Raw genomic sequence first — 24829 nt, forward strand, 5'->3', positions numbered from 1 at the left:
ACCTCCTAACCCTCAATCCTTACCTAATCTAGATGATCATCTATAATAAACCTGTTACTGTTTGAAAGCCAGAGTCTCAGGACAGAGAGCAGACATCTTGCTCTCTGTGCCAGGGAGGATTCATCATCAACAGACTTGGGTTCAACCAACCTCATTTACAAGTCCAATTACCATCTTACAGTCCACCTTCTTACATTATTTAAAATGTGTTGTGTGTGTATGTATATATGCACATACATGTATCACATGCATATAATATATGTATTATATAATATATAATAGTCATAATATTTATGTATCTATACATGTGCATAAAATACATGTATATATATCTCTACATGCACAATGTATATACATTCAAAGATGTATATACATATTTGTCTCCCCGATAGGCTATCAGCTCCTTGAAAGCAAGGACTATTTAATTTCTGGTTAAATATTCTCATCACCTAGTACAATCCTTGGTGCATGATAGATACTTTAATAAATGCTTCCTCATTGTTACATTGTCTTCTCTTGGTTTTACATGAACTACCATCTCTTGGTTCTTCTCTCCCGTCTCCTACCACTCCTAATCAGTCTTCTTCATTGATTCTTCATCCTCTTTTCTAAACCATAAGTTAATTGTTCCCCAGGATTCTGCCCTTGGCTCTCTTCATTCTTTGTTCTTTTATTCCCAGCATCAAGTACAATGCCGAGCACATAGTAGACAAGTAATAAATACTTGTTGATTGGTTGGTTTCTCTTGGAAAGCTTATTTACTTTTTTTTAAAAAAAAAATCCTTACCTTCCATCTTAGAATCAATCCTGTGTATTGGTGCCAAGGCAGAAGAACGGTAAGGGGAACTAACCCAGTGCTATTTTGCTTCCTTCTCTGTCAAGGAAGAATGATCTTCAACTGGAAAGGACAGAACAAAACAAGTTGTAGAGCCAGATAGGTGAGGAGGTATATTAAGTATCTGTTTATTGATTCTAAAGGAGAAAAATCTTTGAGTTTTTTTTTTGTTAACCCATTTATCAAACTCAAAGAATCCCTAGTTGTCCCCAAACTTACTTACTTTTAATATTTCAACTATCACCTCTATACAGATGACACTCAAATTCACACTTAATTTTGACTTTTTTTTTTTTTAAGATTTCAGGCCTTTAAATTCTATTGTTGTTGTTTAGTCATTTTTTAGTTGTGTCCAGCTCTTCATTATTCCATTTGGGAATTTGTTGGCAAAGATGCTGGGGTGGTTTGCCATTTTCTTTTCCAGCTCATTTTACAGATGAGAAAACTGAGTCAAGCAGGGTTAAATGACTCACCCCGGGTCATACAGCTAGCAAGCTATCTGAGGCCAAATTTGAATTTAGGTCTTCCTAACTCCAGTTCTGGCATTCTAACCGCTGAGCCACCTAGCCACCCACTGCATCACCAAATTAACTCCTCCCGGACATCTTTACCTATCTACCCCATTGCTATATTAAATTCAACATATCCAAAATGGAGGCACTTGCTTCAAAATTGTAATTTTTTTTGCTTCTTCCTTATCTCTCACTTCCTATATCTAATCAATCATGAGACCTCATTGATTCCTTCACAAAACATATCTAGAATTATTCTCCTTTTATTTACATGACTAAAATCTTTGTGTGGATCTTTTTTTACCCCCTATCCACTTGGATTTTTGCAATAGCTTTTTACTGAGTTTCCTCATTAACTACTCCCATTGCTTGTCTTTATGTATAGATCACAGATCTTATCCTGGTCACTTCAGTGAACAATCTTCAGTGGCTTTCTATTGACCATAGTTTAAGTTTGGGGTGTCTTGCATATTTGTTCAGTGCCCTTAGCAATCTGGTATCACCCTCCCCTCTTAGAATCAATACTGTATATTGATTCCAAGGCAGAAGAATGGTAAGGACTAGACGATGGGGAGTTAAGTGACTTGCCCAGGATCACGTGGCTAAAAGTATCTGAGGTCAAATTTGAACCCATGACCTAACATCTCTAGGCCTGGCTCTCAATCCACTGAGCCACCTAGCTACCCTCCTCCCATCATTCTTAAACCAGTTGAATCCCTTTTGATCCTTCGAAGTCCAAATCAATTTTTTACTTCCCTTATGAAGTCTTCCCCAATCTTCCCTTGTTCTAATAACTTTCCTTCTTAGGCAATGATAGTATCATAGAATCTTAGTGTTAAAACGGAAGCAATGAAGGTGGCTCAGTGGATCAAAAGCCAGGCCTGGAGATGGCAGGTTGTGGATTCAAATATGACCTCCAACACTTCCTTGTTGTATGATCCTGGGAAAGTCACTTAATCCCAATTGCCCAGTTCTTTCTAATCTTCTGCCTTGGAACTGATATTTAGTATTAATTTAGCATAGATTCTAAGAATGTAAGATTTTACGGTAAGGATTAAAAAAATAAAAGAATATTAGTGGCCATCTAGTCCGTTCTATAACTGAATAAGCATCCCTTTTTCAGTTTACAAAATTAAGTGATCAGCCAGCTTTGGTATAAAGGCCTCCTTCTCATGCAGAGTTCTAATTCTCGAGTTTTTCCTTATAGCAAGCCAAGTATGTCTCTGCTTTTCCCACCTATTGCCTCTAGGGCCATGTTGGCTGAGTTTCACTCTTTTCCCAGGTGATATAGATATGGACCTGAACTGTGATTTTATTGAGAGTCTTCTGACTCTCAACTTACTATTATTTCCATTACATCATCCTGGATGTTTATCTTAAAGAAGAAAGGATTTAGAGGGAGCTCGATAACTTCATCAAACATTTGAAGGTTTGCTTTGTGGGAGAGGGCTTTACATATAGTTATCTTTCTGACTCCACACAGAGCAAAGCTAGGCTAAGCAGAAGTTAGAGGGAGCCAGATTTTAACTCAAAATGAAAAATTTCCCAATATTTAGAGCTGCTTGGAAATGGACTAGGTTGCCTCCTCTAAAGGTAAACGACTGAACCTTCTGTCATTTTTCAAGGAGGGGGGGATGATCAGGCTTTGTAAAGGGATTCACCTACCTGGTGGGTGTGGGATTAAATGACTCCTCAGGTTCTTTTCAACTCTTAGGATTGATTCTTTGATTAAATGAAACCCAAGACTTCTTAGAATAATTTCCCTGGCATTTCAAGTAAGAAAAATATGATTAAAAAAAGTAATTTGAAAGCATAATAACTATAATTTTTTGTAGCCAACTAAACCCAATACTTTGTGATTGAGATTAATCAGTGGAGACTTGGCTGCCATTGGGTTTGTGGAGGATTTAGTCTTTCTGTGTCTTGTTATAGTCCAACCTTGATGAATCCATTTTTGTGGTCTTAAATGCAATTTCACATTTTTATTATGATGCACCTAATGCTAGGAAGAATCAGAGTTGAAAGCCTGCCTCCTCTGCACATTTTCTGTGGTTCTTTTGTCTAGGGCTTCATAGCACATGAAATTAATTCCTGGAAAAAATGAATAAAAAATGCAATCAGGGAAAAGAAGCCCAATAACCTTTTTGGTGGGTACAAATGAGTCTTATTGAAATATAAAGATCAATGTGATAGCAGTAATTCACTTATATTTCCTGAGTGTTCAGTTATAAAGAAAATTTTCTGTCCTTAAACCAGCTAAAGGCTCAGAAAGAAAGGCTGGAGAGCAGAGAGCTGCACATGAACCTTCTACGGCAAAAAGTAATCCAGTTGGAAGAGGAGAGGCAGGTTCGCACAGCCTTGGCTGTGGAGAAGGACGAGGCCAACCTTACCATCAGGAAACTGCAGAAGATGGTGGAGAGATTGCAAAAGGAGCTAAGAGTGGCCCGGGAATCGAACACCGAGCTCAAAGCCAAACTCTCAGATACCAATGAGCTCAAGGCAAGTGCCAAGCTTGTGTCTCTTTGTTGATAGTTTGCTAGCCACAGTAAAAGTGTATCTGCCCAAATGATCCCCTAAAATCCTCCCCTCAAAAATCCCACACGAGGATACTAAGTATCAAAGAGGATAATGCTCATCATATCATTATAGTTATCATTTATGTAATCCTTTAAGGTTTTAAAGCATTTCACAAATATCATATCTGATCCTTACAACTCTTGAAGGTAGTTGTTATTATCCCCATTTTGTAGATGAGAATACTGAGACAGATATTAAGTGACTGATTCAGGATCATCCATCTAGTAAGAGTCTGAGGATTTAAATTCAGTTCTTCTTACCTCCTAAACCAGCATTCTGACCATTCTGCCAGTATGATTTATGGTTTGAGAATTATCTAAGGTACTGAGAGATGAAGGAGTTGTGCCCAGGTTCACACGGCCAGGTTATGTCTGCTCAGGTCTTCCTGGGTAAGAGGCGAGTTCTTTATCTGCAATATCTACTATGTCTCTCCCTGAAAATACTGATAGGCAATACACACTTCAGTAAAAACAAAGTGGTGGTAAGGATAGAAAAAACACATTTGATTGGACACATCAGTGAAGGCAAGTCAGAGAAAATGCAGTTAGCATGGCTGGAGATGTCCTGAAAGTATTATTTCTCTATAATATACAACATATCCTTATTATCAGTTTTCAGGAACCCTGAGAATCTAGAATATCTATGAACCTAAAAGTTGTTTCAAATTAAAAAAAGAAAAGATCTTTGGCTACAAAACCAGAATAAATCTAATTAAGTGAACACTCTACAACCACCCCAACAAACAAACAAAAACAAAATAGTTCCTGAGATCCCAGAAAGATTAAGCACAACAAGGAAAGTGGAAGACATGAAGATTATAATTGTGATTGGTTGGGAAGCTCTTTTGAAGGAAAAGTGTCTTGGTTGGATAGCATTGTCTTTAACAGGTGTTTTGGTAGGGGTTCATTCAAAGAATCATCAAAATTGCCATCAAAAGTATAGGTATTATTAATAGAAATTAAGAGAAGAAGAAATTGAAAGAATTAGAATAGGTTATGAGGGAAAAAAGCAATCATTCTTTGCAGATAATATGATGATATACTTAGAGAATCTCAGAGAATCAATCAAAAAACCCAATAGAAACAATTAATAACTTTAGGAAAGTAGCACAATATAAAATAAACCTACAGAAATCATCAGCATTTTTCTATACTACCAACAAAGTCTAACAGCAAGAAATAGAGAGAGAAATCCCATTTAAAATAATTATAGACAGGGGGCAGCTGGGTAGCTCAGTGGAGTGAGAGTCAGGCCTAGAGACGGGAAGTCCTAGGTTCAAATCCGGCCTCAGCCACTTCCCAGCTGTGTGACCCTGGGCAAGTCACTTGACCCCCATTGTCCACCCTTACCAATCTTCCACCTATGAGACAATACACCGAAGTACAAGGGTTTAAAAAAAATAATTATAGACAGTATAAAATACCTAGAGTCTAATTTCTAAGACAAATCCAGGAAGTATATGATCATGACTATAAAAATCATATCACATAAATAAAATCAGACCTAAACAATAAGAAAAAAATTAATTACTCATCAATAGGTTGAGTAAATATCATAAAAATTACATTTCTACCTAAATTAATTGACCTATTCAATGTCATACCAAACTACACAAAAATTATTTCATAGAGCTAGAAGAAATAATAATAATGCATCTGTACGAACAAAAGGTCAAGAATATTAAGGGAATTAATGAAAAAATATGAAGGAAAGTGGCTTAGGTGTATTGGATCTCAAACTGTATTATAAAATAGAAACCATCAAAACAGTCTGGTACTGGCTGAGACATAATAGTGAATCAATGGAATAGATTAGGCACTTAACATACAGTGGTAAACAACCATAGTAGCTGAGTGTTTGACAAACCCAAAGATCTAAACTTTTGGTAGAAGAACTCACTTCAATCTGACAAAAATTTCTGGAAAAAGTGGAAAACAATTTGGCAGAAAATAAGAATAGACTAATACCTCTTAAGGTAAAAACTGGGAGTTAACTTATATTTTTATCTGTGTTCATAAGGGTGAGTAGGAGACAGGAATGGACAATAAACTAGGACCAAACAAGTTAGGGAAATTGGGTTTGGCAGTTTGGGAAAATGGCAGTTGACAGGAGTGACTGTTGGGCCTTAACTACCACACTAATCCACCTAGCCAGGGAGTCTGTGAAACCAGCAAGTGAATGACAAGAGGGTTTATAAACACAGGTTTAATTAAAGAAAACTATAGTCTAAAGAAGGGAAAAGTGGTTTCTATTCTACCAGTCTATGGGCAATCCTCAAGGATAGAGAATGGACTTATCTACACTAAGCTAGAAACTATAGCAGGGAAGGGCACAATGGAGATCAGGAAGGAAAGTGGGATCCTCACTGCTGAGTCCCGTCAAAATCTGGTGATGGTACAACTTTCCCAGGTTTTCAGCCAGTACTCCTTCAGCTGGGTAAGTCAGGGAGCTAAACCAACCTGAGCTGACCAGCAACTCAGGTTAGGTTTTATAGTCTCAACCTAACCTCCCACAGGCAAATGACTTTCCTCCTTCTGGATATCAGGAAATCAGGGTACAAACTCCACTTCCTCTGAGGTCTCCCAGCGGGTCAGTTACAACTTGTCCCCAGCCATCATGGAGTCCATCTCAGAGAGAGCAGCAACACTTCCTGCTTCCCCATTCCATTTAGAATCCTTCAGCCCTGCCTGTTAAGTCTCCTAAATACTAATTTATTAATCTTCCTCACAACATATCTCATGCCACATACCAAGGTAAAGTCAAAATGGGTAGTTGATCTAGAAATAAAGGAGTATGCCATAAATAAGTTAGAAGAACTCAGAAAAGTTAATCCCTGAGATCTATTGATAAGGAAAAAATATGTCCAAGTAAGACAGAGAGAACATTACAAGATGTAAAATAGGTAACTCCACCTACATATAAAGTAAAAAGTTTTGAATAAATAAAATCAATGCAACCAAGATTAGAAGGGAAACAACAAACTGAGAGCATGTTTTTCATGGCAAGTGTCTCTGACAAAGGCTTCATTTCTCAAATGCATAGAAAATGGAGCCAAATTTATAAGAATACAAAGCATTGACCAGTTGAGAAATGGTCAAAAGCCATGAACAGGCAATTCTTGGATGAAGAATTAAAGCAATCTTTAGTCATATGGAAACATTTCAAATTACTATTAATTAGAGAGATGCAAATTAAAATAACTGAGTTACCACATCAGACTGACTAATATGACAGAAAAATGAAAATGAAAAATTGAGGTAATGTGGTAAAACTCTGACACTAAAATACTCCTGGTAGAGCTGTGAACTAACACAACCATTCTGCATCATATACCACAGTTTGTTCACCCATTCTCCAATTGATGGACATTCCTTCAATTTCTAATTCTTTGCCACCACAAAAAAAGCAGCTATAAATATTTTTGTACAAGTAGTTCTTTTTCCCTTTTTTTGATCTCTTTAGGATACAGACCTAGTAGTGGTAAATGCATCTATTCTGGAGAACAATTTTCATCTATGCCCAAAGAACCATAAAACTGTTCATACCCTTTGATCCAGTAATTCCACTACTACATCTGTATCCCAAGGAGATAAAACATAAGGGGAAAGGACATACTTGTCCAAAAATATTTATGGCAAGTCTTTTTGTGGAGGTAAAGAACTGGAAACTAAAGGATTGTTTATCAATTGGGAAATGACTAAACAAGTTGTGGTATATGATTGTAATGGAAGACTATTGTGCCATAAAAAAATGAGAACAAGGCAATCACAAAAAAAATCCTGGAAAGATTTATATAAAGTGATGTTAAATGAAATGAGCAGAACCAGGAGAACATTGTACATGGCAACAGCAATAATATATGATGATCAACTATTAATGAATGAATCAGCAATGTAAAGATCCAGGACAACCCTAAGGACTCATGATGAAAAAGACTATTTACTACCATAGAAGGAACTTATGGAGTCTGACAGCATATTGAAACATACCATTTTCACTTGATTTCCTACATGAATTTTTCTTAAGTGTAAATGATATGTCTTCTTTTACAACATGATGAATATGGAAATATGTACTGTATAATAATACACATACAACTTATATTGTATTACCTGTCATCTTAGGGAAGGGGAGAGGAAGGGAGAAAACAAGGATCTCAAAATATAAAAAAAAACAATTACAAATATCAACATGTTAAAAATAAAACTAAAAGAAAAGCATAGGTATTAGACATCTTGAATATGAATGTGTGTGCATATATACTAATACTTTTAAACTGTAGCTTGTGTACATTGATTTTATAGTCCAAATGTAGTAGTTTTACTCTCATCATTGATGAAATAGATTGTACAGAATTCTTAACAAATTTATTATATTTTATCTCCATTTTTTTGTTCTTTCAGTTTCTTATAAGCTCTTGTTTTGTGAAAGAATTTATGTGTTAAAAACTAGCTCTTTGCTTTCTAATTTTCTTTTTTTTTAAACCTTAACTTCTGTGTATTGGCTCCTTGGTGGAAGAGTGGTAAGGGTGGACAATGGGGGTCAAATGACTTGCCCAGGGTCACACAGCTGGGAAGTGTCTGAGGCCAGATTTGAACCCAGACCATCCCAATGTCTAGGCCTGGTTCTCAATCCACTGAGCTACCCAGCTGCCTCCTTGATGTATATTTCTTTAAAAAAATTCACAACTGGTCTAGCATTGTTATATTAAGCCCATTTCTCCATGTTCTGATCAACATTTAATTTGATCAGCTTAACTAGTCTGTTTTTTAGATAACATACATTACCAGGACATATTTAGCTAGTTTGATCTTTAGACAGCAGACACAATCTGTTGTCAGGACTATACTCTTTCCAAAACCAAGTCTTACCAGCTTGATCATAGCCAGTGTAACTTTAGTTCGAATGTCACAATCCCTCAGGAATTCAGGTCTATTTCCACAGTAAGATAAAGTTAAAGTAAGACTTTTTCAGAATATTTATGCTCTCTAAACCACTATTATTCCATCAGAAACCATGTTGGGATTATGTACATACATACTCATCATTAATGGTAGTGATTTGATTTTCTTCTTTTTTTAAAAATCAGATTAACCAATGGTTTATTTTGTTGATTTTTTTCATAAAATCAACTTATAGATTTATTTACTAATTTAATGATTCTCTTACATTAAATTTTATAGATCTTACCTTTAGTTTTTAGAACTTCTAACTTGGTGTTTAGTTTGGGATCTTAATTTAATTCTTTTTTCTAGTTTTTAAATATTGCTTTCTCAATTTGTTGATCTTTTCTTTCTCTATTTTATTAATATAAATGTTTAAAATTTCCTCTAATTACTGCCTTCACTGTAACCCATAGTTTTTGGTATTTTGTCTCATTATTATCACTCTCTTTAATGAGATTATTTGTTTCCATAATTTGTTCTTTAAACCATTCATTCTTTGATTAAGTTATTTAGTCTCCAATTTATTTTGACTTTTTTTGTTTCCACTATCCCTTATTGTCTACTGCTTTTTACTGTGTTATAATCTGAAAAGGACCCTTTTAACATTTCTGCTTTTCTACATTTAACTATAATGTTTTTGTGCCCTAATATATGGTCAGTTTTTGTAAAATGCCATTTACTTCTGAGAAGACACACTTCCTTTTATTCCCATCAATTCTCTCCAAATATTGATCATATTTAACTTATCTAAGATTCTATTCATTTTCTTGACTTCTTTCTTATTTATTTTTTATTTAGATCTATCTAGTTCTAAGAAGAAAAAATCAAAGTCCTCCACTATTATTATTTTATTATCTATTTCCATCTTTATCTCATTTGTTTTTTCCTTTAAAAATCTGGATGTTATAGCACTTGGTACATACAGGTCCAATATTGATAAGGCTTCTATGCTAGCCCCTCATCTTTATTCTATGTGTGTCTCTCATTTTCAGTATGTCTTGTAAACAACACATTGTCATTTCCTTGTTTTTGATCCATTCTGCTTTCAGTTTTATCCCATTCACACTCAATGCCATAGCTACTAGCTGTGCATTTCCAACTACTCTGTTCCTCCTCACTGTTTGTCTCTCTCTTCCTTTCTGGTATATCCTTCCTCAGATGTCCAGTTTCCTTTGATGAGTCCCTCTTCAATTCATAACTCTTCCCCCAAATTCTCCTTATCCTCTCACCTTGCTTTCCTAATTCTAAATTGGTCCAGCTTTCCAAAGTTTCCTCCCTTCCCCTTCCCCTTTAATTCTTTTTTTAAACCCTTATTTTCTGTCTTAGAATCAATACTGTGTATTGGTTCCAAGGCAGAAGAATGGTAAAGGCTAAGCAAAATGGAAGTTAAGTGACTTGCCCATGGTCACACAGCTAGGAAGTGTCTGAGGTAAGATTTCAACCCATCTCTAGGCCTGGCTCTCATTCTACTGAGCCACCTAGTTGCCCCCTACCTTGTAATTCTTACTCTAAACACCTTTCCAAAAAATCCCTTCCTTATCTACCCAACCATGCCCTCCTACTTCTTGATATGAATTTGATTCTAAAAATCTCTCCCGTATCTTGTCCCGAGTCCCTCCCTTATATCCTCACTTTACCCCCTTATCTTTCGATATGTACTCCCCTCTACATACCACTTCCTTTTCTTATCCCCTTGCTCTTCTTTTTCTCTACCCATCCTTCTTTATCTTAGTCTCTCAGTTCCTCCCTCATCCTTTCCCCCTTCCCTTCTATTTCTCTGCACGTTAAGAAGATTGTTGTCCTTCTTATTGTGTATGTTGTTCCCTCTATCCCAGATTTGGTGAGAATAGGGTTCTAATACTAGCAGCCCTCCACTCCTTTCACCCCCATTCTCTATGGCAGTTCTTCCTCTCATTCCTCCTCCATATGAGTTTCATCCTCCTCCTCCTGGTCTACTCCACTACCAGTTCATCTCATTACATTGCATTCATCTTTGACCTTGACCTACCATCTATATACATCCTTTCCACATACTCAGGCCCCATTCCTAGGACCCATTGATGACATTTTTCCATAAAAAAATCAAACCTTTTCAGTCACTTATGAATAGTCTTTCATCATTACATTGATATGTTTCTCATAGATCAAATTTTCTACTGAGTTCTGAGTTCTCTCTGTTTATATATAGTCAGTTTCTTTTTTTTTTGTGATGTCATTCAGTGCTCACCATATTTAGCTCTTTCTGAACTTTTTCCTTAAAGAAAGTATTTCTAATAAAAAGGACTAGGGCTTTTGAGTGATCTATAATACTTTGGATATATTTTCCAAGTTATTTTTTTTGCCATCTTCCTCTGTGCCTAATTTCCCTTTGAAGTCCTGGAATGTGAAAATCTATGTTACTGGTTTTGCATGATCTTGTTGAATTCTTTATGGAATTGTTCTACTTCATCTTTGTGATAGCTGTGTATATTCTGTAGTTTTTGTCATCATGATTTTTTTTGTTCATGATCATCATGAGCTTTTCAAGGTTAGATAACTAGGTATACAATGAAATAATGTTTATGTGGGAGCTAGATGGCACACCGGATAGTAGGATAGACTTGGAATCAAGAGAGACCTGAGTTCAAATCCTCCCCCAGACACTGACAAGCCATGTGTTCCAGGACAAGACACTTAACCTCCTTCAGCCTCTGTTTCCTTATTTGTGATATGATAGTAACAGCAGCACCTATCTCCTAAATTTATCAGGAGGACAAAATGAAATAATTTTAAAAAGTAATTTGTAGGCCTTAAAACACTACATAAATACTAGTTATTATGTTTCTTATTGCCTTTGTATACATTTTGGAACCTCCTATATTTGTTTTTCTTACGAGAATCTGTGAATTATTCTTTTTCCTCCCTGCAGATGAATTTAGGTGAGATGTTAGAATGAAAGGAATAAAGTGATCTAGGTTCCTCATAATGCCCCAAAATGTAACAAATAGAAATACCAAACAGATGAAAAATGGCTAAAAAGGGCAAAATAAAAGGTTTAAAATATTAATCATGTAGTTTTATGGTTTCATTTTTAATGAGAGTGTCACTATTGATGTCATTCAGGTTCTCTAGTAGTAGTACCAATATTTAAATGAATATCTATAGATTGTATAAAATGTATATGAACTTTAGTATCCTCTGCTCTCTTTCCTTCCATCCTGTCACCTTTATTGCAGAGGCAAAAGAGGGTCTCTTAGGACCTAGGGCCACTTTTGTATTGTGTAATAATAAAGAGAACCTGTAACCAATGTTTGATAGAAGGGAGAGAGAGTCTATGTGGTGAGTCTCTCTTCCAGCTCTCCCCTGGGGCTGAATTTACACTGGAAGACTTTAAGAGGGTGTTACCCTGAAACTGGGTGACCTGGATGGTCCTGCTGCCCCATAGGAGTTGGGGGCAAGGCTTCCCTATAAGACAAGTTATGTGGTACCCCAATGCAATTCCGAATAAGGACAGGGTTCACACAAATCTCCCCCTGATCAGTTAATTTCACAGCAGGTGGTCTGACTTCAAGATGGAGGCAGCCAGACCAAGCTGTGGCTCTTCTCTCCCTTGTTGGCGCTCAGGCACTCTGGAACGCTATCTGACTGATGAATGGCTTTTATTATTCACAATTCAGGGACTGGGGAAAGGGGTGAAGGGCAGAGGGATTTTGAATTGCCCTCTTCACTATTGCTATGAGGTCTGTCACTTAGGTGGGAAACCCAATGGTTCCCACTTCTAAGCTTCTTCTCCCACCCCTTCTCCTTCTATTTCTATTTCTCTGTTTCTATCCTTTTCTATACTCGTAAGTTTTGACTTAAAAGGATCTCTCAGCGAGGTTGGGAATGGGTGAAGGAGACTAAGAGATCACTCCCAAATTGGAGTCCAAAACCTTAGCTGACTCGATGGTTGAAGTCTTGATGGGTGAGATGCGATGGAATGGCTTTGGACAGGGAATCAGGATTTCAGTTTCCAAAAGAAAGATCTTCAGGAAGCCTCAGGACTGGATCTGAGCTCCTCCTCTCTCCTCCCAGTCCTCTACCCAAAACTTTCTCCTCTCCTTATCCCTCTGAGAAATTCCCAGAATTCCCTCTGATCTTAACTGTCAGCAACTGTCAGCAACTCCTGTCTCTGGGTCCTTTTGTCCCATCCCACTTGCACAAATCCCATCCTTACAATTGTTCTTTCACATGATGTCAGCATATTATTAAAGAACCCACAGTAACCTCTATGCCACAATGAGGTACTGAGATAGTAGTGTTGTGGAGGAATACTTGTTTTTTGTTTTTTGTTTTTTTGTAATGAAGTAGGAATGTTTTGAAGTTTATAACTCTGGAAGAATAACTGGATCTTGTTAAGGACACGTTCTGGCAATAACACAAGCTTGAAGGTACCCTGGGATACATTTTTAAGATATTTCAAAGGGGAAAGATATTCCAAAAAAGAAAAAAACAATGAATGGGATTATTAACAAAAGAAGGAAACTGAGAAATCAAGTACTGGCCCATATACCTACTTTCAAAGCTCTATAAGATATGAGAATTCTTTTTCTGTTTTTTGAACATAACTTTGAAAAAAATGTATGAAAAGAACAAGTTGGCTTTCAGATGTGATTTGTATAGTCATACAATTGATCAAAAAGTTTAACAAATACAAGAGCCTATGTTAGTATTGTGTGTTGACTCAATTAAAAAGTCCCACAACTTCTACAGAGACTTATTCTGATGCCTTATGGTACAGAGGTGATTTGGGCTCTTGAAGGTTTTACTTCTAGTGTATAACCTCTGATTGGTTAAGTCTTCAAGTATGATTGTGGCAACAAGTTAAGTTGCTTTTGTGGGGTACAGATTAAGTACAAAGAGGATCATTAATAAGAGATTGGCTACTTGGTGATCAATTCTTTGGCAATGGCAACTCCCCTTTTTTTCTGCTATCATCTCTGCTGCCTGTGCTTCTAGCTCTTGCTCATCTAGACTTTTCATTATTGTCCTTTTCTATTTTTTAAAAAAAGTACCAAATAGTTTTTTTATAATTACTGCTTTATAATGTAGTTTAAGACCTGGTAATATGAGGTCTTCTTCATTATTTCCCTTAATATTCTTGACCTTTTGTTCCACCATATGAATTGTGTTATTATTTTATCTAATTCTATAAACTATCCTTTTGGTAATCAGATAATTTTAGTGCTAAATCTGCAGATTAATTTAGGTAATAAAAGACTTTTTATTATTTTGGCCTGGTCTGCCATAAATGTATAATATCTTTCCAATTATTTAGATATTTTTTTTCTCTAAACATTTTTTGGTAACTTTGTAGTATTTATATTTAACATACATATCTTGATAGGTTGACTCCAAGATTTTATGTAGTTTATAGTTATATTAAAAGGAATTTCTCTTTAGTTTTTGCCTAGGTTTTTGTTAGTATATAGAAATGTTGATGATTTGGGGGGAGTAGTGTATTACCTCTTTACTAAACTATTCTTTTAGTTATTTTCCTTAATTCTCTAAGGTTTCCTAAGTAAATTATCATCTTTTCGGTAACAAGGGATACTTTTTTCCTTCTCTTTATTGATCCATGTTACCATTATCTCTTTATTTCTTTCCTTTTTTTTAAATCCTTACCTTCTGTCTTGGAATCAATATGGTGTATTGGTTCTAAGGCAGAAGAATGGTAAGGGCTAGGCAATGGGGGGTAAGTGACTTGCCCAGGGTCACACAGCTTGGAAGTGTCTGAGGCCAGATTTGAACCTAGGGCCTCCAGTCTCTAGGCCTGGCTCTCAATCCACTAAACCACCCAGCTGCCCCCTCCTTTTTTTCCCCTTTCACTCTGGCTATCATTTCTAGGGCAGGTCAAATAATGGCACAAACTAGGCCAGTTTTAATTCATATTGGACTCTGATTTTACTGGAAAAATTTCCAAGATTTCTCTGTTAACAATAATATCAACTCTTGGTTTTAGAAAAATGATTTTTTTCTAACTGAGGAAAAGTCCTTCCATTCATATGCTTAAAAAAACCCCTTTATCTTCCATCTTTAGAATCAACACAGTGTATGGTTTCCAAGGCAGAAGAGCTGTAAAGACTATGCAATGGGGGTTGAGCGACTTGCCCAAGATCATACGGCTAGGAAGTGTTTGAAGCCAAATTTGAACCTGGGACCTCCCATTCCTAGACCTGGTGCTCAATCCATATGAGCCAACAAGCTGTCCCTCATTCATGTGCTCTCAAGGGATTTTTACCAGAAATGATAAATTTTTCAAAAGAATTTTCAGCATCTAATGATATGTGATTTTTGTTTGGTTGAACTGTATTTGCAGCAGTAACATAAATCCAATTTAGCAACGAATAAATTTTGGATATTTTGTTGCCCTCTCTTTGCTAACATTTCACTTAAAAGTCTTTACCAGTATTCCTTGAGTTTTAGTTATTTATCTACTTTTTCCTGTCTGAATTGGGAAGCATAAGAATACCAGTTTCATAAAATGACTTTTGATGAGTGCTTTTATTCACCCTCTATGTTTGAGAACAGTTTTATGTATCACAGGGATAATTTAATTTTAAATGACTATGGTTAAAGACAAATGTATGAATGTATGTAGATAGAGCAAGCTCCTCATTTTGAAGTATGGAATCAAAGGTACAGGCAGAAAGCTTGGTCTTGGCAAAGAGAAGGGATACTTTTTTTTTCTGGAGACTGGAGCAAAGGAGAAGAAAATGGAGAATGATTTTGAAGGTTTTTTGAGATGTAGAAATGGGGAAAAGAGGGCATTCATGAAGGAGAGTTTACCTTTTTTTTTTTTTTTTGGTAGAGTTAGAAGCAGAATCCTCTGTTATAAGATATGGAGGGAGGAGGAGAAGAAACACATATTGGGGACTAGAGGGCAGAAAATGTTTGCCACAGGTACAGTGGGACCACACAGTTGAAATAGCTAACATAAATTCGTACACCTACATGGATTTACATATTTCAGTTGTGAGATTTCCTTTAGTGTCAGTCAGTGCCAGGTAATTACAGTGGAAAAGGTGGGCATAGTCCAGGGTTGAGGTTTGACAAAGACAAAAAGACAAGACACAACATTATTGTACTTCTTTAGGCTTCACACCAGACATCCTCTACCACCCTAGCTCTTTATCCTGAAATTTTACTCCTGCCCCAGAATTCGCACAGTGCCACTGTGGCTCTCCCCTGATTGGATCGCTCCTCTTAGAACCTTCATTTAAGGAGGACACCTAGACCAATTGTGTCTAATTCTTCTCCAGGCTATACTCCAGACTGGTTGAGAGCAATGTATAACTGAACTGGTTGACAATAGACAGGATCAAAATTATGAAAGGAGAAAAGTAAGTTCCCAAGTTGGGAGAGGTGGCTGTGACTAGAGGTCATGGTAAGTATGAAATAGATTTGGTAGGAGTTGAGCAGAGGAGGATAGGAGGTTGTGGACAAATATAATTTTAATTTCTCCTTTCATTTAAAATTTTTCTTCTTTCCTTGATTTGGGGATTGTTAGTTTGATGATTTTTATAATTTTAAAAATTGTGTACCTAGATCATTAAGCTTCTCTCTCTTTTGTGAATATGTGTTTTTAGATATATACATTTTCCCTCTCCTTGCCTTTATGCCATCAGTTTTGGTAGTTATAGCATTGTTATTATTTTTTAGTGCAACTATTCTTCAGTTCTGAGGGTAATTCTTAATTTATAGAATTCTTCTAATCACTCAACAAATATTTGTTAAATGCTTACTATGTGCTAGGCAACTTCACTAAGCACTGATGATATAAAGAAAGGCATCAGCAATCTCAAGACTTTTGCTTGATTTCTTCTGGGAAAAACAGCAAGAATGCAGAAAAGACATTTATTTCTATATGTCTTTGTCAAGGTAGAAGGCCATTTTTATTGTCTATTTCCTGGTGCAGTGGGAGCTATGGAGGATGAAGGCTGGCCAATCGAACCCCTTACCCTCCCCCCAAGACATCCAGCTGGGGCCTGGAGTTAGAGTCTGTCTGCTGGTATCCCACCTGCTGCTGCTGCTAATACTATTTATTTGTGTATTTATGTATTTTAAAATAATTTAACATGTACAAAATTGTGCTACTTTTTTGGGGCGGGGTGTGCCTGTCTTTTTTTTTTTTTTAATTTGCCACTGATGAAGTTTTTGAGAATTGTGCCTCTAAATTCATTTTCTTTATGAGCTGTCTGGTTTTTATTTTGTGATTTTGCATAACTCAGTGTTTTTTTTTAACATGATGTTGTGTTATGGCATATAAGATATATGCAGAATGGCTAGAAAATAATCTCAGAGGGAAGGTACTGGCATCAGGGGGATTGGGAAAGTCCCCTTAAAAGAAGGTGGCAATTGAGCTGAGGTTTGAGGGAAATTAGGGTCACTACAGCAGAGTGAGGAGGGGCAGAGCATCCCATGCATGAATTTCATGCATGGAAGACAGTCAGCATAGAAACACAGATTGGTGTCTTATATGTAATATATTGCAGCAAATAATACAATTTAGCTGGATTATAGAGTATGTGGAAGGGAATAAGTTATAACATTAGAAAGGTAGCAAACAACCAGTTTATAAATAGCTTTTGTTGTATTTCATAGGTTTGGGTACATTGTCTCATTCTTATCATTCTCTTTAATGAGATTATTTATTGTTTCAATAATTTGTACTTTAACCCACTCAGTCTTTAAGATTTAGTTATTTAGTCTCTAATTAGTTATTACTTTTTGTTTCCATGGTTCCTTATTATGTACAAATTGTGGTCTGATAAAATTACATTTAATATTTCTGCTTTTCTACATTTATCTATAATATTTTGTGGCCCAATATATGGCCAGTTTTTGTGAAAGTACATTTTACTTTTAATAAGAAGTATATTCTTTCTCATTTATTTTTTGGCCTGAAAGAGGGAGATTAAAGTTCCCCATTATTATGGTTTTTTAGCTATTTTTGTTTGTAACTGATTTAATTTTTCCTTTGAAAAATTGAATGTTAGGACATTTTGCACATATGGATTTAAAATTGACAATGCTTCATTGTTTATTGTACCTTTTATCATAATGAAGTTTCCCTGTTTATTTCTTTTGATTGTATTTCTTTTAGTTTTAACTTTGTCAGAAATCATGCTTTCTTTATTTCAGCTGAGGCATAATGTATTCTGTTTTAGACCTTTATTTTTACTCTATATGTGTCTCATTTTTATGTGTGCTTTTTGTAAATAAAATATTGTCAGGTTTTGATTTTTGATCCATTCTGCTATCCATTTTTAGTTTCATGGGTGAATTCATACCATTTACATTCAGTGTCATAATTATCAGTGGTGTATTTACCTCCATTCTGTTTTTCTTACTGTTTTTCCTTCTATTTCTTTCTTTTTGCTCTATACTTCCTCAGACTTATCCTGAGTCCCTCCCTTATTCCCTCACCTTACTCCCTGTTTTTTGATATGTACTTCCTTCTCAGTACCTCTCCCTTTTATTATCCTCTTGCCCTCTTTTCTCTTAATCTACTCTTTCTTCTCTTAGTCCCTCAGTCCTTTAAGGAGCTACCTCATTCTCTTCATACAGATGTTACCTTTCCACTATCCCAATCCAGATTCATTAGCTGTGCTTTTATTATCTCTTTTAAAATATTTCTTTGCTTAGACAAGATAATAAAGTGTTTTATAATGCCCATAACTTTCCCATTGTCCAATTTTTTGACTGAGTGATCTTTACCTATGGATTATTCTAAGAAATATTAATTCAGTTCTTCCCTCTCCCACGTTTCCCTCAAGATTTACCTAGAAATACTTTTTTCTTTGTTCTCTCAGATGACTTCTATACAGGATCTGACTTACAAAAGAAAATAGTCTTGTCTTTTCATTTGCTTAACCCAAATAAGATTGTTATCTATACTTTCCTTACCCTTTCAATTTTTTTTTCCTTTTTCTTTGAAAAACCTTCATAGGACCTTTTCCAGAAACTTTAATTCATGAAGGGGCAGCTTGGTTCAGTGTTAGGAGCAAAGTCTAGTGCTGTAGGCCCCATGGTCCAAATCTAGGCTTTGTCACGCATTTCCTGCACAAACTTCAGGAAGCCATGCTCTTACTCTCTGCCTTATTCTTCTGTAAAATGATGAATTGAACTAGAGGATCTCTAAAGTCCCCTTTCACTCCAAGTGTGCTTTCCTATTAACTTCTCCCTCCAGCTTTCTGATGCCTTTTTCAGTGGCTTCATTGATTAAATGTTTTCTCTGTACCCTAAGAGAATGTGAGATTTAAAAAATAGAGTAGCTTGTCTTCTTTGCCTACCCAGTCTGTGAATGTGATTCATAATCTCTGCTTCCACTTTCTTTTTTCTCCCTTTTATTTGAATTCTCAGATTCATCAGTTCAATTCTTTCTCTTCTCTCTTTCTTAGATCCTATAAGATATCTTTATTTCTCCTCCATCATTATCTTTGTGTATGAATGTTCTTTATTCTCTAGTGACTAACGAGATGAGACTTCTCAGAAATGTTAGTCTTCTCCTAGCATGGAATATTTGATTCTTTTCAAATTATTCTTTGCAGGTTACATAGATTTGCTCACATTTTTCATATTTATTTTGTTTGATCCATTTTCATTATAGATTCCTTTAATCTTTTCATTCAGATTGATTCAAATTTCTCATTTCACTCCATCTTCTTTCAGTGGTAGTCAATGGTTTCATTGATGGCTAAAATCTTTAGCTTTGCAAGACTTTTTGTATGAGTTTCATTGATAATATTTAGAAATTACAATGAATTATTTGGATTTATTTAACATCTGGACACTTTTTTAAAGTTATTATTTCAATTAATTTCTCTTGACTTGTTAGGGTTCAATAGATGGACCACAATTTCATCAGCAAAATGCAATAATCTTTTCCCTTGCTACCTACGCTTAGTGTCTGAATTTCTCTTTCTTGTATTATTACTATGGCTAACATTTATAGCATTATATAAAATAAAGTAGTGAAAAATGGACATTAGTATATTATTCCTCATTTTATTGGAAAGTCCTACAGTTTATTCCCATTGCAAATAATTCTGGGTCTTGGTTTTACATAGATATTAATAGCAATGTTAGGGAAAAGATCCATTAATTTCTGTGTTTTTTAGTTTATTTTTTTAAAAAGCAGAAATAAGTCATGATTTTTTTTATTAAACCATGTTCTTAATTTATTGATAGAATCATGCATTGTGTAAGGATGGGATTTGTGCAAGGGGGATGGGATGAAAGGAGCCTGTTACTGACAGCTGAGACCAGAGAGGATTCTGGGAATTTTGTTTTTTTCCATTCATAACTTTGTTTTTAATTTTTTTCTGTCTCTTTTAAAATGAAATTTGTTAATGGACCATCAGTTTATTGGCTTTTTCAAAAAGCCAACTCCTGGTTTTATTTACCAATTCAATTGTCAAATATTATTTTCTTGTATATTTATTTTGGCTACTTGTTAATCTCTTTCTCCCTCTAATAAAATTTCACCATCATCCAATATGTGCAATCTATACATCAAAAATTTATCTCTATTACCCAACAAGCTTTTGCTTGATAACCATTTTTAATCTTTTTGTGATCTGATCTTAATTCACATATTTTCTCATTTTCTTTTTATTATATAGATACCAAGTGATATAAATTTACCTCTTAAAATTACTTTGGCTTTAACCCAGAGTCATGGATATGTGGCGTTATTGTTGTCACTGGCTTTAAATAATTTATCATTTTATGATTTCTGCCATCCAAACATTTTTAAGAAACTTTTTATCAGTCATGTAGTTTTATAATTTTTTTGTTATTATTATTAGTATTATTTAATTCTATTATATTATGATCTGAAAATAAAGTATGGATAATTTCTACTCTTTTGAACATTTAGTGTCTCTCTCTGACCTATAACATGATCGGTTTTTGTGAGCATTCCATGTATCCTGGAAAGACTGTATTTTCTTCTTCTGCTACTTAGTTTTCTGCATGTAATTAGTAATTGCAACATATTAAGTAAGTAGACAAACGAGTGATTTCTTTATTATGAATGTTTTTATTTGATCTATCATGTTCTGAAGTGTTGAGATTCCCTACTATTATTATATTTTTATATTTTCTTCTTCTCATATAGTTGATAATCTTTAAAAAAAAATGTAAAGTAAAGGGGGCAGCTGGGTGGCTCAGTGGATTGAGAGCCAGTCCCAGAGATGGGAGGTCCTGGGTTCAAATCTGGCCTCAGATACTTCCCAGTTGTATTATACTGGGAAAGTCACTTAACCCCCATTGCCTAGCCCTTACCACTCTTCTGCCTTAGAACCAATACCCAGTATTGATTCTAAGACAGAAGGTAAGAGTTTTAATTAAAAAAATGTACAAATTGTTTAGTTCATGGAAATTGAGAGTTTCTATATATTTATTATTTTTCCTTTATCATTATGCAATGTCCTTTTCTCTTTCGATATTTTTAAAGTTTAATTCCTTATCAGATATCATTACTACTACCTTCGTTTTTTAGAATTTACAGTTCCTTATTTAAATTTAGATCAACCTTTTAATTTTAATTGAGCTATAGCTTTTTTTTATATTACATAAACAACTTAATGCTGGATTTTATAACTTGATCCATTCTTTAATTTTTTTTGGTAGGAGAATTTAAACCATTTGAGCATAATGCTATAAATAATAAATTTGACATATCCTTTGTAATTTTCTTTTTGGCATGGTCTAGAAGCATGAAATCTCAATCTCATTATTTCAACTATTAAATCTAGTAAATAAATTATATTTATGGATTTAAAATTTATTAAGATACATACTTCATTCAAGATGGATAAGGATATTTTTAAATCTGTGGGAGGGCAGAGTTTGCTACTTTAATTTTTTTACTCTGCCATCTCCTTGGAAGTCCTTTAAAGAGATAATGTTTGGAATTATCTTGGAAATTTGGTTTAGAATTATGGAGGTGGGTAGGTGTCAGTAGTCCTCTAGGCACATTCTACAACCTACTCATGTCACGACAGCATTCTAGACCATGTGATATTCTTTCCATTTCTCAGGGACCGGGGACTCTCCAAAATCCAGCTTCTCCTTACCAATGATGTGAATGGCTCAGATTGCAATCCTGGAGTCTTGGCTTAGAGAGGAAATCCGGGTATCCTGCCAAGACTGTCTTTTATTGCCACTTAAGATAAAACATAGAATCTTGGCACTTAACATTGCAAACAAGTTGACTGCTTTCCAGTCTCATTGCACACATATCGTGTTCCAAACTATCCTTTGAGCTGTTCCTTGTACATGTCATTTCGTGATCTACTTCTATATCTTTTAAATACATGGTTTTCTCTCTCTGGAATTCCCTCTCTCCTCCCTACCTAACTTTCTTCAGGGCTCAGCCTTTTTGCCCCCTTCCACATGGCCTGATATCTCCTTTCATTAGTGTTATCTCCCTAGGTGGCACAGTGGATAGTGTTGAGTCTGAAGTAAAACTGAAGAGTTGAAATCTGGCCCAAGACAACTCACCAGCTCTGTGACCCTGGACATTTCCCTTAACCTCTATTTCCCTCAGTTTCCTCATATGTAAATGTGAAGGGATAATAATAACCCCCTAGGGTTGTTGTGAGGAGCAAATGAGATAATAATTGTAAAAAACTTAGCATTAGCTATTATTGAAATTATTTTGCATTATTTTGTTATTACTCATTTTTGTATGTGTTATGATCTTCCTAGTAGGTTATAAGCTCCATGAGTTTGTTGCAGTTTTGTCTTTGTATTCTCAGTTATTTTCATTAAAGCCACAGAGGCTTAGTCCTCTCATTGGTAATAAAAGCGTACGTCTTAAGGTTCCTTCATAGAATGATTAAAAATGATAATAATCACGTAGGAGTCACCATCATATGCAACTAAAGAATATATTCTCTTGGTCTTTACAGTTAGTTTAATTCTTGGTCCTCTGAGTCCTGGAGCAATGGGTTGAGGGATAATCACCAACCAAATGGTTAATTCTGAAATAGTAGGTAAAATATAAAACTGCATTAAACTCCAAAGGCATAATGCACAATACATCATCACACCATCCGACCTGACCTAGCTATTGTGTTCCTACTTCTTGCTGAAGGGAATTGATATTGGTGGAGTATAAGGCATTATATAATAAGTTCCAGGGAAGAAAAATTCATAATTGCACCCATTGAGGCACTTATTCCTCCTTATTTCTCATTTGGCTTTAGCTTCAAGCCTGAGACATATATAATGAGTCACTTATACTATTTTGTTGATCTATAAATTGTTTTCTAGTATGCCAACAGAGACAACATATGGGGGAATACACCATATACATATTTTACATATAATATATTATGTTTTTGACTATTCTTGGAACCAGATTTATTTTGGAGGTTTATATATGAGGAAGTTGAAATATAGTGATTTTCACTGACTTCTACAATTTTACAAGACGGTAATAGCAGAATTTCCACATTCTTACCTAATTCCTGAACCAAGTTGGGTCTCATTGACTCTGATCAATAGTAGTCTAACATGCTTGTTTTTGAGATATTAACTTTACTAAAATGAGGTTGTTTAGTTGGCATATTTTGTGAAGTTTGTGTTAAAAAATTTGGGAGTTAAATTCTTGTTTCTGGATCTTGTATTTGGTCTCTTAAAACATTTTACTAAGTGGGCTCTGATGAGTTCTGCTTTGAATTGTTTATGCAGTTTTTATGACTTAAATGGTCTATTTCTCTGACTAAAATCTTTGACTCTGTAGATTAAAACCCTGGAACAGACCAAAACCATAGAAAACCTAAACAAATCCAGGGGTAAATTGGAGAAGATGAAGGAGAAGGTGGAGAAACAGTTGATTTCTATTAAGTCAGAGCTGGATATAACTGAACATGAAGCAAAGGAGGATAAAGAGAGGGCTAGAACCATGCTAGATGTTGTTACCAGTGAAATGAAAACACTGAAGAGCACATTGGAAGAAACAACCAAAAGAGAGAAGCAGGTATGTATACATTTGTTGGCTATATGAACCATAGAGGATGCATCATATAAAGCAAGAGCTTAATAATATTTATTTTATTATTATTCATCACCAATTAATTAAATAATTTCTCATTATTTATTTTAATTTTATTATTATTATTATATAGCTCTTATTAATTATTTTTTTAAATTGCACTACTTTTTATATTTAGGCAGGTAGGTAGCACAGTGGACAGAGACCTGGGCCTGGAGTCAGGAATATTCTTTTTTCTAAGTTCAAATCTGGCGTCAGACATTTAGTAGCTCTGTGACCCTGGGCAAGTCACTTAACCCTTTTTGTCTCAGTTTCCTCATCTGTAAAATGAGCTGGGGAAGGAAATGTCAAACTACTCCAGTCTCTTAGCTGTGTGGCCCTGAGCTAGTTACTTAATTCTGTTTGCCTCAGTTTCCTTATCTGTAAAATGAATTGAAGAGGGGGATGGCAAACCATTCCCATATTTTTGCCAGGAAATCCCAAATGGAATCATGAAGAGTCAGGCATGACTGAAAATGACTGAACTTCTCATATTTATTGTTTTCTCCTCTTTTATTCATTCATTCATTCATTTATTTATTCATTTATTTGCATATAAATTTTACTTTGCTAAGAGTTTTCACCAAATTTCATGAGGTGAGATTCTGGGAGTAATGATTTAAAAATGCATTTCTCTAGCACATAAAGGTTTACAAGTCCTTGAGACAGACCTGTGATATAGGAAATGGAACTCATATTTATAGTTTTAAGGGTCATGAAATGCTTTCTGGACAACGAAAACCTTTTAAAAGTTAAGTAGGGCCTTTGACCAAACTTAAATATTATCTATAACTATCTCCACCATTTGTATCATTCCTGAGATTGCTTAGGATTTTCAAAAATTAACTAGTACGCCAACATCAAGAGGGGAGACTTATCTCTGATATGGATC

The 24829-nt window shown here is 35.2% G+C and overlaps 1 protein-coding gene across 1 annotated transcript in view; it reads left to right on the plus strand.

Moving 5' to 3' along the window:
- The window catches only part of CCDC170 (coiled-coil domain containing 170), a 117154-nt gene that overhangs the window by 83394 nt on the left and 8931 nt on the right, over positions 1-24829 (plus strand). The window contains 2 exon segments of the mRNA XM_044674854.1: positions 3604-3846; positions 23647-23883. Of these exon segments, the coding sequence (XP_044530789.1) occupies positions 3604-3846; positions 23647-23883 (480 nt within the window).

The sequence above is a fragment of the Gracilinanus agilis genome, chromosome 4, assembly GCF_016433145.1.
Source record: "Gracilinanus agilis isolate LMUSP501 chromosome 4, AgileGrace, whole genome shotgun sequence".
In the NCBI taxonomy this organism is placed as follows: Eukaryota; Metazoa; Chordata; class Mammalia; order Didelphimorphia; family Didelphidae; genus Gracilinanus; species Gracilinanus agilis.